Raw genomic sequence first — 15,870 nt, forward strand, 5'->3', positions numbered from 1 at the left:
AACAGTTCACACTGTTGCCGCCAGACATGCCTGAATGACATGGTTTATTGCTGGTTTGCTGTAGGGGAGGTATTTACTTTAGCGATGTGTTGTTTTATTGTGCTCAGGTAGTCTTCAGCAATTAGTCTATTCTGTATCTTTTTACTAATTAGAATGTACTTCAGAATTTAATTTGGTCTTGTAAATTGCAATCTATGATTTATTTTGGATATTATTTTGGGATAGCTATTTGGCCTTTTAGCAAAAATAATGCTCAAAAATTGGAATGTTAGAACCTGATTTGCTAGAACTGGAATGTTGGCCAGGACACTTGACAAAGATTAAAGCCCTCACGGAACTGCCAACTCTCATGATAATATTGCAAGTCTGATGTTAGGTGTTATTTTAAAAGTTTTCATTTCACAAACTGTTGCCACTCTTTCATTACTTTCAATAGCGTTTAAGCCAGGTTGCCCTCATTAAGATTACCAGTGTTTCCCTAAGCTTTTGAACATAGAAATGAGGCTACTGTTATCTCAATTGACAAGCCTTCCTTTTCATTATGCATGGCACAGGAAGGAGATAGTGAGGGAACAGGAGATATAAGGATGGTGGTGGTGGGAATAATTAAGAGGGATCGAGGGAATGCTGGAGGACAGACAGAGAGGAAGGGTAACAGGAACAAAGTAATATTGGAGGGCAGGCATTGATTATGTGAGGGGCAGACGTCAATGTGGAGGACAGAAGATGGCAAGAGCAGGCATGGAGAATGGGAGAGTGGTGAAAGCTTTGATGAGAGGGAGATATGGAAGACAGATAGAGAAGGAAGGAAAGACAGATCTCCCACCTCACAGGTTGAGAGAGAGGCTAACATTTTGTTATGGAATCCTGCTTCAGCTTCAGGGTGGTGGGGCAGAATTTGTCAGCTGGCGGGGGAGGTGGCCCATAGCTCCTAGTTGGTGCAGGCAGACCCCATGGCTCCAAGATGCTCCTGGCAGCAGTGGGGACTCTGCGCTCTCAGCCACCATGGGTGTGAGGAACCCTGGAGCCCCTAGCAGCAGTGGATGCTGGACCCTCCTCCCTCCCCATTTTGTCATAGTTATTTTTAATAAAAGTCAGGGACGGTTCAGGGGCTTCTGTGAATTTTTGGTTCTTGCCAGTTACCTGTCTGTGACATTGGATAAAAATAACCGTGACAAAATCTTAGCCTTAATTGTGAGGGAATGACAGATTGATCACCACCCAGCAGTCCGAGGGAGGCTTCCCTTTCTGTTTTTGCCTTTTCACATGCAAATTGGATATAAGGGTATTCATAGACTTTAAGGTCAGAAGGAACCATCATGATCATCTTCTGACCTCCTCCACATTTCAGGCCACAGAACCTTACCCACTCCTCAAATAGACCCCCTAACCTCTGGCTGAGTTACTGAAGTCTTCAAACAATGGCTTAAAGACACCAAGTTACAGAGAATCCACCATTTACAGTTCAAACCTGCAAGTGACCTGTGCCCCATGCGGCAGAGGAAACTGAAAAAACCCCAGGGTCTCAGCCAATCTGACTTGGGGGAAAATTCCTTCCCATCCCCCAATATGATGATCAGTTAGACCCTGAGCATGTGGGGCAAGACCCACCAGCTGGACACCTGGGAAAGAATTCTCTGTCGTAACTTAGAGCCTTCCCCATCTAGTGTCCTATCTTCAGCTTAAGGATTTTTGCTATGGGTAGTTGCTGATGCGCCACATGCCATCATAGGCTCAAAAATCTCCAGGCAGGCAAAATGCAGATATAATTTATTTTTAAAGTCTTGTGATGATTAATCCAACACCACAGTAATGGATAAAGTATAAGAATCAAAATAGAATAGAAAGTCATTTTTTGAGTACTGAGTCGTAACTTATGGAAGCTTGAGGTTGCCAATATTAGGATAACAAATGTCACTGGATGTTTAAATTCCACCTAGGCAGCCACCAAAGATTGACACAAGTGACTTTGATTTAATACTGCACTCCAGTCTTGTTCTTTAGCTTTCAAATCATCTGTTTGTGGCAGTTTTATAAAAACTGCTCAGTAACAAGAGTGACTCAAGGTACGATTAGTGTACATATGTCCCCATTTTATTTTCTTTACTGATAATTGTCCTAAGGGTCAACAAGACTTCTATGGTGAACTCAATACATGTTTTCATGAGATTCTGCAATTTTTCTTGTGTTGTTTATATGGCCCCAGTAGTGTGAATGGTGTTTAGAGATGCGGAAAAAATGAAGCAGTGTGATTAACAATGCACAAACAATAATGGAAAACTGATGGATAAAATTAGGCACCAGACTCTGTTCAGTTTTGTCAGTTTCAGACTGACAACTGAAAATTTGCTACAGCGTTCAAATAGTCTCATGTGTGATGTGAATGTTCACAGATATCTGTGTTGGAAACGTCTCACCAAAACTCACTTTCTGCAGAACTCTTTGAAAAACCTTCTGAATGCTGCAGATATGTCTTCCTGAGCTCCCACGTCACTGTCAGTCCAAAAATGCCAGTGTTCAAAGGGTTAATGTAATCTTCTAGCAGTATTTATTAAATGCGGAATATTTTTGGTTGAGACAGAAAAACTTTGAAAGGGAGCAAGAGGGGAAAATAATAAGCAACGTTAATATAAAGGCGGCAACAACAACAACAATCCTTTCCTGGTCGGGGTGGGTGGAGGGCAATGTTTGGTCAGACTGCACAGGGAATGCACTGTCCCAGAAGTGAGGAGGAGGGAGAAGAGGCCATGCCTGAGAAATGCTCCCTCCTCTGTGGTTGAGTGGGTGGGATGTTAGTTGGATCAGAAAAAAGGATGTTCTGCCCCCGGGGGTGATGGTAGAATGTGCATTTCCAAAGATGCCAGATGCCCCTCCTTTTCCTTGGGTTCTTGCATCCTGTTGTTAGGCTGGGGAGAAAAAGTAGGAGCTGATTTTTCCTCCCCCACTGCTCTCCAAACTATTGAAACTTTTCCCCGAGGCTTCAAGACTCCCTGCCTCTTCAACTGCCCCTCTCCCTCCCTGTAGTTCTAGATAGGGGATTGTTTCCAGGATGCAGGTCTTACTGATCACCTGGGTTTTGGGATCAGGAAGGAAACTTTTCTTATTGGGCCAAATTAGACATGGGTCAGATAAGGGTTTTTTGCTTTCCTTACAGCACTGTGGAGGTGCAGTTGGGATAACAAATAGAATTTGGAACTCCAATATTAAGAGATAATATGGGTCTGGTTAGTTTGTTGTAACTTGGGCCAATGCAGATAAAATCTAAAAGGACCAGCTCCCAGACCTTGTGCTTGTAAGGAGAAGGGAAAGCCAGCATTCTTTTCAGACTGAGCTTTTTCTCTTACCCCACCCCCACCCGGCAACACACACACACACCCTTGGTACGCTTTATAGCAGGAGTTCTCAGACTTTTGTACTGGTGACCCCTGTCACACAGCAAGCCTCTTGAGTGCAACCCCCTCCCCCCTATACATTAAAAACAATTAAATATATTTAACACCATTATAAATGCTGGAGGCAAAGCGGGGTTTGGGGTGGAGGCTGACAGCTCGTGACCCCCTGAGGGGTCCTGATCCCCAGTTTGAGAACCCCTGCTTTATAGCTCCCTGAGTCCTGGCACTAGGCTGCGGGGTCTGCCCTGGGTTATTAGTTATGTAGGGAGCTCTGTAACTCCACACTGGCCCCAGTTAAATGCCTGGTATTTGAGAAGTGTGGTCACGTTCCGCCTCCAACCAATGTTAATAAAATTGCAGCCTGTTGCTTAAAATCCATTCCAGTGTCTCTCTCATGCAGCAGGGTTTAAAATCTCTGACTCAGAAATAGAGTGGAACCTTCAAAAGAGCGCAGCATTAGCCTAACTTCACTCCCACCGAAACGAAGGGGGGAGGGAGTATTGCTATTGAATTTAGTGGGAGTAGAGTTAAGTCAATGCTAGCACTGTTGAATATCTCGGAGGGGAAGAGGAAAAATGAGGTATTTGGATTTTTTTGTTTTGCTCCTTACAGGACAACAAACAATCCAGCCCTTTCAGAAATTCTCCCATACATCATAAAGATGTAAAAAAGGAAACAAAACCAAATCTTAAGCCAGCCTAGCAGATGAACATTGCTGGGAATGTGCAGGTGGCATTATAGTCACTGGAAAGAACCTGCATTCATAAAACAATACAATTATATTGATCATTCAAAGGAAAAATAACAGAGAACTACACATTCTTTTGTGTTAAAGTGCATTCCCGCACATACAATTTGATTAAATTTGGTTCTTGACCCAACATGTGAGGCTTTCCTGTGTCTGCAAACTCCTGTGTAATTTGGGAACCTGTTAAATTACTCTTTTGTATATGAACTTAAATTGAGTAGCTGTGTACAAATGGTTTCATTTTGTTACATATTGTTGGGGCAGCAGTTCAGATTCCCCACCCAGTTTACTCCTGTTTAAATAACAGTAATGCCAATATTTTTCTAGGATGCACTGAATGTTGTTCAGGATGATATGTAGTGACTCAGACAATTGAGCTCTTAAACTACTGTTCTCCAATGAAAAAATAAAGGGTAGGAGGAAGAGGATTGGAAGTGAACAAAATCCTTATGTCTTATTTAATAGGTTTGCCAAATGGCAGGGAAACTGCGGAATTTACATACTTCTCAAACTATTCTAACGTTTCTGATCATGCTTAAATCTAAGCCTTCTAATCAGTCTGTACTAACTTCTTTGCAAAACATTTTTCTGGCAAATATATTTTAGCACATTTCCTTTTTTTCTATAGCCATAACAAAAAGAAGCTGTACATGGTGTTCAGATAATACATGGTTGAATAACATTCAGCTTCTCCTGTGCTTTAACACAAGTCGGCCATGCTACATTTGTTCACGGATATGTTGAATATGATATTTAATGAATGTACCAATACCAGTTTGTCCAAATGTTTTTTTCTTCTTTTTTCCAGAGTGATAGTCTTTCAAGGTATGTGTTTGATTTAAACAAATCATTTATTTATAAAACAGAAATCTTTTTGACTCATATTCTGTTTTTTAAGTTCTTAATTTACAAATCCTACTTTGCTATCAATAGTTGGTTAGGTTAAGCTCGGAAAAAAATGTTAATGCTGTAAAGATTTAGTATGTTTTATATAAAATATAGTAATAAAGCCATAGAATTGACTTTTTACACATTCAGGCAGGTGGGAGATTAGAGGGGACCTGAAGATATGTTCAAAATGTTGTTTAGGTTATGTGCTGAATTATTTAATTATACTGCACCAAAAATATGCTTGGTACTTTGCAGAACATAATCAATCCAGTCTGTGTCTGATGCAATTTATAATGCAAAGCTAAGATTTTCATAAACGTCAAGTGCTTTTGACTCTCAATTCTTGGATACCCAGTTTGAGACACTGTAAGGGGCTTCATGCTCAGAAAGTGCTGCCACCTCTGAAAATCAGGCTTCTTGAAGGTTTCTCAAGATGAAAACCCAAATCTTCAGTCACTTCAGAAAATCTTGGCCTAAATTTTTAAGACATAAGGTGTAGAGTATACGTTAGATAAGATGGTGTTTGTTTTCTGTCAGATCTTGCTTCTGTTGCCCTAAATGTTGGTGGAGTAGAAGGCTCCCAGGAAAAATCTCTGCTGGAAGTATGGAAGTGTGGTACATAGCACCCAAATAAGGAGTGCATTAATATTTACTAGCTTTTTAAAATTTTGGTCTGACTAGTCCAGGCTCTCCTTCTCTGCCTTAAACTGTGTGTCTGGCTTCCACATAGCTGGTATCGTGTCTTCCAGCTGGAAATTGGAGTTTACTTGTCAGAGAGAAACAAATCATGCATTCCTCACCCCTAATAATGTGCATGTCTAGATGTTACTTACGTACAAAAACATTTCTTAAATAACAATGAATGTATGCGAATATGACTTGGCTTTTGGTAAGCTAGTGCCATTGCTCTGATCGGTGGATTGATACTGAATATGGAGCATTCTGGAGTGACACACTCAATGGGAAGCAAAGCAGGCTGCATTCAGTAGACATGAAATGCAAAGTCAGTGAACATTAGAAATAGTCTGAAAATGCCACTTAACTCATCCATTTGGAGGAGTTAATCTTAAGGAAGTAATATTGCAAAAATCCTGAACTATTAAGTATTTTATTTATAGTCGACTCTTTTAAACAAAACCTGCAAAGGAAAAAATGGGCGTATACTCATTGTAGCTGCTTTATGAAAAATGGCCTGAAAAACTTCTTCAAAAATAGACAAAAATACAATCTGCTTTTGAAAAAAAAAACATTAAGAAGTCAGGTCCTGTCTGTGCTAGAAACCTCTGTGTTAAATGAGGACATTACAACAGCTGAACCGTGCAAGCTTAGCAATGGGAAGGGGAACAGATTTTTGATCAGATTGTTTAAAGCCATTTGGTGGGTTTTTTTAAATATCTATTTTACTTCAATGACTAATATTGAATAAAAGAAGCCTTTGTTAAAGGAACCGCATTGCTTCTGTTAAGGTAGTTGAACTCTCAATTAATATCCTTGAAAATTCCCTGAGGTCCTCCAGTAAAACTGGAAAGACCAGACATGACTTGGCTGATCTTTTTGAGGTTAATAATAATTCAGTCCTTATAAAAGATGAACAAGCAAAGAAAAGTTGAAGCCCTCTTTTAAATAATCTTGACAAGGTCGTCTTCAGAATCATGCAAAAATGTCTTGAAGGAATGTATTTTAATTCAAAAGAAATTCTGACATAGAAGGCTAATTTTGCACTCCCTAAGCCATCGTTGGCAGTCAGAAAACCTGTTTTCATATGAAATAGATCTTAATGCTGAATGGAAGAAAGAAAACTTTAAAAATGCTTTCCACCAGTTAGAGAGAGGATAGGAGATAATGTTATGAATAAACTACGTATGCGTGATACACTGCACCATGTTAGCAATGTCATGGAAATAATGACCTTTACTACTTTGAAAGATATGATGCAGGATCAATCAGCACATCATCAGGAGACCGTTATGATTCGCTGCTGGGGCGGTCTGGGTCACACAGTTACTTCGAAGAACGAAAACCATATTGCAGTAGGCTAGAAAAAGAAGATGCAACTGACTTTAAAAAGGTATCTGGGCCAGTAGTTCTGATATTAAAATAAACCTTTATTTGTGGTCTTTTTTTCCCCCATAAATTCTGTCCTGAAGTAATCAGATTACTCACGTTAAGTCCCAAATCCTGCCTCAGCCTAAGGTCTGGTCTATACTGCGGGGGTAAGTCGACCTAAGTTATGCAACTCCAGCTACGTAGCTTAAGTCGATTTACTGCGGTGTCTGCACAGCACTGGGTTGATGGGAGAAACTCTCCTGTCAACTTCCTTACGCTTCTCGTTCCGGTGGAGTACCGGAGTTGACGGGAGAATGATCAGCAGGCAATTTAGTGGGTCTTCACTAGACCCGCTAAATCAACCCCTGGTGCATCAATTGCTGCAGCGTTGATCCCTGGTAGGTGTAGACATACCCTAAGTAACTCAAGTTGGAACTCCTCAGAGGCAAAGGAAGAATCGTATCCTTCTCCCTGGCTATATAGGAGCTTCTGGCCCTTGCATTCACCTCTGCAAGAGAAGGGGATGGTCCAGAGGAGCCAAATGACACCACATATCACTACCTTGGTCCTTGTGGCTAAAGGTGATGGTAGAATTGCTTGACATCTATAATGGAGCCTTTTGTTTGGTGCACTTGCTAGTACAATGTAAAATCTAGTCTTGTTGGTTGAAAACTAGAAGATACTTGTCAAGAAATGAGCAACTGTTCAACTTATTGTCAAGATGAGATTTTTTTTTAGGAGGAAAATGTTTCAGACTGTTTTCTGTATTATGGAAATATAAGGTAAAATTATCATACATTTCTTCTTGTCTGTAATATAAACGACAAAAGTTTCTCCTTTGAGGGAATTTAAACATTTTATGTATGGAACCATTTTATGTATGGAAGCTAGAATTTTCTTGTAATACTACTTACAATACTTTTGTCACCCGTATGAAATTTTACAGCATAATTTAATAAGGGGATAAGCTAGTAATGTTGTTTAGAAAATGCTCTAAAAATTAGTTGAAATGATATTGTTTCTGCGGGTGTTTTAGAGCCATTTAGTAGTGGGAATATAGTTCTCTATCAAGTTGGTTCAAAACATACACAGAAAAGTACTGTTCTGTTCTATAGAACCTCTTGAGTGTAAATTTGTTTGTTCTTTTCATACAATTAAATCAAGTTTTAGAAGAATGTAGCCCCTTATACATTAAATAATGCAGCCAAAAGAGATGCACATTTCTTAAACCTGTCCAAATTTTCTCTTAGCTTTACGAACAGATTCTAACTGAAAATGAAAAGCTGAAAGCACAGTTACATGATACCAACATGGAGCTGACGGATCTTAAACTACAGTTGGAAAAGGCCACTCAGGTTTGTATTTACACACACACACAGGAAAGTCTCTAGCTGGTAAAATGGGTAACAAACCAGAAAATCCTGGAAATGGAATTGGCATTTTTCTCAGATGTTGGCTTTATCTTCCCTTTTTCTAAAAGAAAGGGGCTAAGTACTGCAACTGCCATTGTTGCTGGAGATGAGGGAAGGCTAGATCTGTCTGGTCTGAAACCTAATGCAAGTGGTAATTGTTAAGGTATCAATGATTCTTGCCAGCATATATCTAAGTAATTTCTCTGCAGGGAGGAAGGTGTAAAGACAGAAAATGATTCTACATTGTTGAATTATGTTTATGTTCAAAGTATAAATGTTTAACTTATGAACTGATTAATTTATGAACCTGATGGCAGGTTGTTACAAATTTGCCATGCTGTCACTGGCTGATTAGGCATCCTGTCTTGCAGTTGAACAGCAGATAATGCAACTCTAAATCGGTGCAGATAACTGCTCTTAAATAACTGCGGCATATGATGATATCACATCGTAGATTAATAGTAGGTTTTTTGTTTAAAACTATTGTAGAAAGAATTTACAAATAAATATCTGTACCCAGTATACATCACTGTAGTATCTAAGGGCTTGTCTACATTACTGCTTAAGTCGATGTAACTTGCATCGCTCAAGAGTGTGAAAAGGTCCCGCCCTTTCCCCCGAGCGATATAAGTTGCATCAACTTAAAGTGGTGTCCATTCAGCTTTATGTTGACAGGAGACGCTCTCCTGCCAACATAGCTTCCGCCTCTGAGTGAGGTGGAGTAATTAAGCAAATGGGAGAGCGCTCTCCCATAAGCATAGCATGTCTTCTGCACTACAGCAGCTGCGTCAGTGTAGCTCAATAGCATAGACTAGCCCTAAGTATCTCAAATACATCAATGAAATCATTGATGTAATACCTTTAGTGGTAAGGCTCTATTAATTTATTTTGCCAGAGGTTGCAGAAAGATTAAATTACTTGTCCGAGGTCACACAGGACATCTGTGACTGAGCCAGGAACAAACTCCATGCACTTTTATACCATTCCAGAACCTTAACTACAACACTGTCTCTCAGAATATAGGTATTAAAGAGTTTTCTGGGCATGAGATTAAATACGATGTAAAATTGTATGTTTTGATTTCAGGAATACAAAAAAGCTTTGATTTGTTTAATTCTTTGTCTTTTGTCTTGTCTTTGACAGTTAAGACCATGAAGAGCCAAAATATTGATTGATTTTTTTACTGTTTGCCTCCTATATTTTGTTTTTTCACCATAAATCCCACATATAATTATTAATATTGTATTTCAGAGACAAGAGAGATTTGCTGACAGGTCACTCTTGGAAATGGAAAAAAGGGTAAGTTTCTGCCAAAGATCTAGTGGATATTTTAGTTTGGTTCTTTTTGTTTTCCAGTCCCAGGGTGGATATATTTTAGTGAACTGATTCTTACGATTTAGATGTTGGGTTTGTAGGATGCAAAGTGGCAATAAATGTAAGGTAGCATTATAGGCAGTAATACTTCTTTTAATAAGTTATCCTCAAACTGTCAGTTATATTAGAGAGATAAAGTCAGTGAGCTCTGTGTGTGTCACAGCTCTGTTCTACCTTGCATTTAACTCCGAGTGATGCTCCGAGTATCTTTCCTAGACCTGAAGAAGGGCTCTGTGTGGCTGTCTCTCAGCAACAAAAGTTGGTCCATTAAAAGATATTACCCCACCCACCTTGTCTCTCTAATATTCTGAAACCAACATGGCTGCAGTGTAACACTGCATACAATACTGTAATTTGTTAAACAATTTTCTCCAGAATTATGTCTAACATTCCATATCTCTAAGCAACTTCAAACAGCTTCATTTAAAAAAAAAAAAACCTCCGCTTGCCACAAAACTTTCTCCTCGTTTACTTAAAATCTGATGTCTTGGAACTTTTCAGGGTGAAAAGCAAGTAGTAGGTGTCTCGTTGGAATCTCCTTTTACCATCAGTAATAAAGTTCCTATTTCTGCTTCATAAGATACCAGTAACAAGGTTAAGGTCTGATATAGGGCAAAATACTATTTTTCTTTTCTTGGCATATGTACATTTTTTTAGGGGTGATGATACCACTTTGGGGGAGGGGAGAGGAGGAAAATTGATGTGGTTATTGTTTTGTTTTGTTAACTGGCGGAGAGGATCTGTTTGAAGCTATGCAAAGGCTGGGAATTTTAGTACTCTTAAAGGAGATGGATTTGTGGGCCGAGTGAAGATCAGGTTGTTGAAAATACAGATCACTCACATTCTGTGAGAGATAATATGTATATTTGTACACAAATGTATGTGTAGGCAATAAGACACAGGGTTTAAAATTATGGTCGTACTGACACAAACTTTTAATTTTGTGTCTGCATTTCCATTATAGACTTATTTTTTTCCAAGCTAATAGCTTAGCTGTAAAAATTTCCTTTGGACAAAAGTTTGGCTCTTCTCAAGAGCAACTTTTTTTAAAAAAAAGCCAAATTCGTTTAAATGGTTTAAGCTGTTTTTAAGGTATACAAAAGAAGAGTAGTGAGAGGAGGATTTTTTGTAGTGTTAGTTTCGTTATTCTTAAAGTAAATTATTTATATTGGAACATTATATGAATCCCTTAAGCTTCCCTTTTGCCCTCTGCCACCTAAGCAAAAACCAGACCAAAAAAATCTCAAGCCAATCCTGCAGCTATATATAGTTTTAATAGTATACAGGAGTACTAGATCTAGAAATTTAACAGGAAGGATTGCAGATTGAGAAGCCACTTTTAGTTCTACAAATCTTACCAATGATAAAATAAAAATTTACTTGTTAGTTATGGTAGGGAAGCAGGGAGGTGTAGAAATGCTCAGCTGCACTAACTGACTGAAATTCCACTATGGTAACTTAGTGAATGATCAATGCATAAGGAAAATAAGGCCCCTGATATGCAGAAATGAAGCTGTCTTTCCTTACTGTGACTTTCATTCATTACGGCTTCCTTTCCAGATAGCTCTAACAGTTTCTCTGCACCTTCTGTGTCTCAATTCTTTTGACCCCTAAGGTAGCTCTCATCTTTTTCACTGGGCAGTGATAACCACCTGATTTAACGGGCATTTCCTTTGCCACTATGGTCACACAAATGGAATTTATTACTTTTAATTATGTACATCATAGGTGTAATGGCACCGATTTTTTAATATGCATTACAATTTATTTAAATGTGTAGTACATGATACTCTTGTATTTCAGTAGCAAAATTCCTGCTTTGTTCTCAGTTCCTAAAATAGGCCATTGTATTAAGAGACTTAGCGTCACTATGAAACTATTTGTTTTCCATGGAGTAGACTTTTTATCCAGTCAGTTTCACTGTAGAAACGTTACTCTTGTACCAAATTTATTATATAAAACACATAGCAGGTAAAGGGAGGAATAAAGGTTGGGATAGCATTACTGAGTAGTTGAAATCTAGTTGGCTCAAGGAATGGAATTATGTTTTTCTTTATTTTATCAACTCAAACTTAACTCTGATATATGAGGAACATTTTTTTAAAAGAGAATTTATATTTGATTATACATTTTCTCCTCCTTCATTTCTCTGCTTTCTTTTACTTCAAATATTAGTTATTTCATCTGGTGCTCAGATACCATGCTGAGAGCAGTTTAAAAAAAAATCCACTTTTACTACTTATTCCTCAGCTGAAGTAGTAATTATGTGTGACATCAATTCTTTCCTAACAGCAGTGTCACAGAGGAATGAGTTCCGCAGCTGAATCAACAGCAATAGCCAATGAAATACTAAAGATTCTTTTTTTCATTCAAATATTCTTAGTAATACGAAAGTGGTGTAAGGATAGAATTATCTTTAATTAGCTTCCCTTTCAAAAAATAACATTGTTATACTCTAGAATTCAGTTTATTAATAAAAATCCCACTTCAATTACTTTTTAACTGTTAGCAGTAAATAAAGATTGGCTATCCAGAAATATACTAGACACCTTTACTTAGTAGAATTTTTTGTTTCATTTTTAGAATTTTTAAAGGTACTATTTCTCACATGCAGTACAAGCATATACATAAATGAAGCAGTAAGCTAAAACTCATGTTCTGTTTTGCCAAGTATAAGACACATGCTTTTACATAAAATCAAAACTTGGGGCTATATACGTATAAAAACAGAACAGGGAAAAAGTGAAATAGTGGGAGGGACTGGAAGAGATGCAGGGTTGAGAGGAGGTAGGTGTTACCATAGGGAAAAGCTAATAGAATTGATTGGGCTATGACCCATTTTCAAGATGAGATGTACCTTTCTTCACTAATGATAAATAAACTTCTTAAAACTATTTTACATTACTAGCCTAACAGTTATTCTAGAGGTTGATTCTGACTAATACCCTTGCCAGCCCTAAAAAAAAATAGGTTTCTATGCCATAAACTGCTGATTCATTGCCAACATAATTATTTGAGATTAGTTACAATGTTGTAGGAATTGGGCCAGTCTTATGAAGATTGGGATGGGTGGCACACATCTCATCACTGCTAGGAGATCCCAGCAATATTTAGGCAGAACAGGGTTCCGGGTTCCATTTATAGCCCTTAACTTGGAAATGTCGGTTAGCCATGCTTTTGGGCATTCCAAGTAGTACAGTGATAGTTGTTTACAGTCACAGAATAGATGAGCCAAAACTGCAAAATTTGGATCTGGATCAGGACTTCAAACATCACCCTGAAGCCTCCCCAAAGTGTGGGGCTGCTCAGATCTGAGGATTTGGATTGGGGACATCTCTACCTTAGTTACTGGCCATAATTCATATAACCCGAGGATGCTTCTTGTTTGGAGGCAATAACTGTATACTGGGGTAAACCAACTCTTTGAGGTCAAAGGTTGAGGTGTTTATAAGCCCAGAATATGATTACTACTGATGTAATAGAGAATATCCTCAGGAGGTTGTTCATTTTTTACCGAAGTACACCTTCTCACACTTGCATTCTGATTACTGTTAATTCCTCAATACCGCTTGGCTACAGCCTATCACCTTACCAAACCCCAGACATCTCATTATTTGGCAAACCCTTTTGGCCCTCTCCTGCTAAAAGTAATTCTTTTTTAAATTTAATTGTATTTAATCTTTGAAGCTGTTTGGGAAGAGGGTCAGAATGGTGCCTGTGTTTGTTAGCCTGCGGATAGAGAGTAGCCAGGAGAAGTATCCAGGGTCCTTATTCAGAATACAGGATTTGCATATTGCAGTTAGGTGAATCAGAAACTTCATAATTGACAAACAAGCGTATAGTGAGGGATTAGTAAAACTAATTCTTGTGCTCTGATCGACTGAGATTTCTTTTAGGTAGGATTAGAGAATTAGATAAAAGCAAAACTCTAATTGAAATGCGTGAGAGCTGATATGTTACATGATCCAAACATTACTATGTAAATAGATATATAGTTAACTTAGAGGAAGGGGAAAATGCATGCAATGTTGATGTTGATAGATGGTTCTGGCTTTTTCTGAACAATAGTATGGCTTTGTTTTATTATAACAGCTATTTTCTAAGTCAGACCTTTTGTTTCCCAGAGAAACTTACTTTTTCAGTGGCACCTGGGGAGGACACTTCATAAATAAAACTATTAGATTAAATAGAGTAGAACAGCACTAATGCACTGTAATTAACAGAAGATTATTGCAATTGGCAAGCAAACAGGGTTAAAAATCAAGTATAAAGCAGAGAATGAAGTCTTAACATTATGAGACTTCAGTACATCTTTGAACTGAATCTTCACGGAGAAGTGAGGAAAGGTTTTTGTTGTTTTTAATGGGATGCACGAATAGTGATTTGACTGTAATCCTGTAATTTAAAATTAGTCCAACAGACATGTACGTTTTAAAAAGAACAACTTCCTGAAAAATATGGCTAATAACTAGTGCTGTCGATTAATCGCAGTTAACTCATGTGATTAAAAAAAATTAATCGTGATTAAACAGATTAATCGTGATTAATTTGTTTAATCACGATTAATCGCACTGTTACTAGAATACCAATTGAAATGTATTAAATATTTTGGATGTTTTTCTACGTTTTCAAATATACTGATTCCTATTACAACACAGAATACAAAGTGTTAAGTGCTCACTTTATATTATTTTTTACTACAAATATTTGCACTGTAAAAATAACGAATGGTACTTTTCAATTTACCTCAGACAAGTACTGTAGTGCAGTCTTTTTTGTGAAAGTGTAACTTACAAATGTAGGGTTTTTTTGTTACAAAAGAATGTAAAACTTCAGAGCCTACAAGTCTGCTCAGTCCTACTTCTTGTTCAGCTAATTGCTAAGACAAACAAGTTTGTTTACATTTACAGGAGATAAATGCTGCATGCTTCTTATTTACAATATCACCTGAAAGTGAGACCAGGCATTTGCATGACACTTTTATAGCGGTGTTGCAAGGTATTTATGTGCCAGATATGCTAAACATTCATATGCCTCTTCATGCTTCGGCCACCATTCCAGAGGACATGCTTCCATGCTGCTGTTGCTCTTTAAAAAAAAAAAAATGCATTAATTCAATTTGTGACTGAACTCCTGTTCTATTTTACCTGCACTCTGCCATATATTTCATGTTATAGCAGTCTTGGATGATGACTCAGCACATGTTCGTTTTAAGAACATTTTCACAGCAGATTCAACAAAACGCAAAGAAGGTACCAATGTGAGATTTCTATGGATAGATACAGCACTTAACCCAAGGTTTAAGAATCTGAAGTGCCTTCCAAAATTTGAGAGGGATGAGGTGCTTTCAGATGTCTTAAAAGAACAACACTCCAATGCGGAAACTACAGAACCCGAACAACCAAAAAAGAAAATGAACCTTCTGCTTGTGGCATCTGATTCAGATGATGAAAATGAACATGCGTCAGTCCACTCTGCTTTGGATCATTATCGAGCAGAACCTGTCATCAGCATGGATGTATGTCTTCTGGAATGGTGGTTGAAACATAAAGGGAAATATGAATCTTTAGCGCATCTGGCACATAAGTATCTTGCGATGCTGGCTAGAACAGTGCCGTGCAAACGCCTGTTCTCACTTTCAGGTGATGTAAAGAAGATGTGGGCAGCTTTCTCTCCTGCAAATTGTAAATGAACTTGTTTGTGTGAGCAATTGGCTGAAGTAGGATTGATTAGACTTGTAGGTTCTTCTTTGAGTGATTGCTCATGTATATTCCACAATAAGTGTGCGTGCTCGCCACGTGCACCGGTGATGGAAGTTTTTCCCCGAGCAGTACCTGTGGGCGGGGAGTGCCCCCACAACCCCTGGAGTGGTGCCTTCCTGGCGCGGTATAAGGGGAGCTGCGTGCTCCCCCCACCCTCAGTTCCTTCTTGTCTCCAGTGAAGATACATCAGAACTTCTCTGCTCCGGCTTTGCTGTAGCTCATCCCCAGAACTCTTCATTCAGTGT

At 38.4% G+C, this 15,870-nt stretch overlaps 1 protein-coding gene across 8 annotated transcripts in view; it reads left to right on the plus strand.

Moving 5' to 3' along the window:
* Window positions 1-15,870, plus strand: part of PPP1R12A (protein phosphatase 1 regulatory subunit 12A) — a 221,737-nt gene that overhangs the window by 184,376 nt on the left and 21,491 nt on the right. For 6 of the 8 annotated variants that reach the window (XM_073327672.2, XM_073327674.2, XM_073327676.2 and 3 more), the window contains 4 exons: window positions 4,949-4,965; window positions 6,958-7,099; window positions 8,328-8,432; window positions 9,741-9,788. In XM_073327672.2, the coding sequence (XP_073183773.1) occupies window positions 4,949-4,965; window positions 6,958-7,099; window positions 8,328-8,432; window positions 9,741-9,788 (312 nt within the window). Of the gene's footprint in view, window positions 1-4,948; window positions 4,966-6,957; window positions 7,100-7,815; window positions 7,860-8,327; window positions 8,433-9,740; window positions 9,789-15,870 lie in introns of those variants that run through there. The other 2 variants (XM_073327675.2, XM_073327673.2) reach the window with 2 other exon arrangements.

The sequence above is a fragment of the Lepidochelys kempii genome, chromosome 1, assembly GCF_965140285.1.
Source record: "Lepidochelys kempii isolate rLepKem1 chromosome 1, rLepKem1.hap1, whole genome shotgun sequence".
Lineage (NCBI taxonomy): Eukaryota > Metazoa > Chordata > Testudines > Cheloniidae > Lepidochelys > Lepidochelys kempii.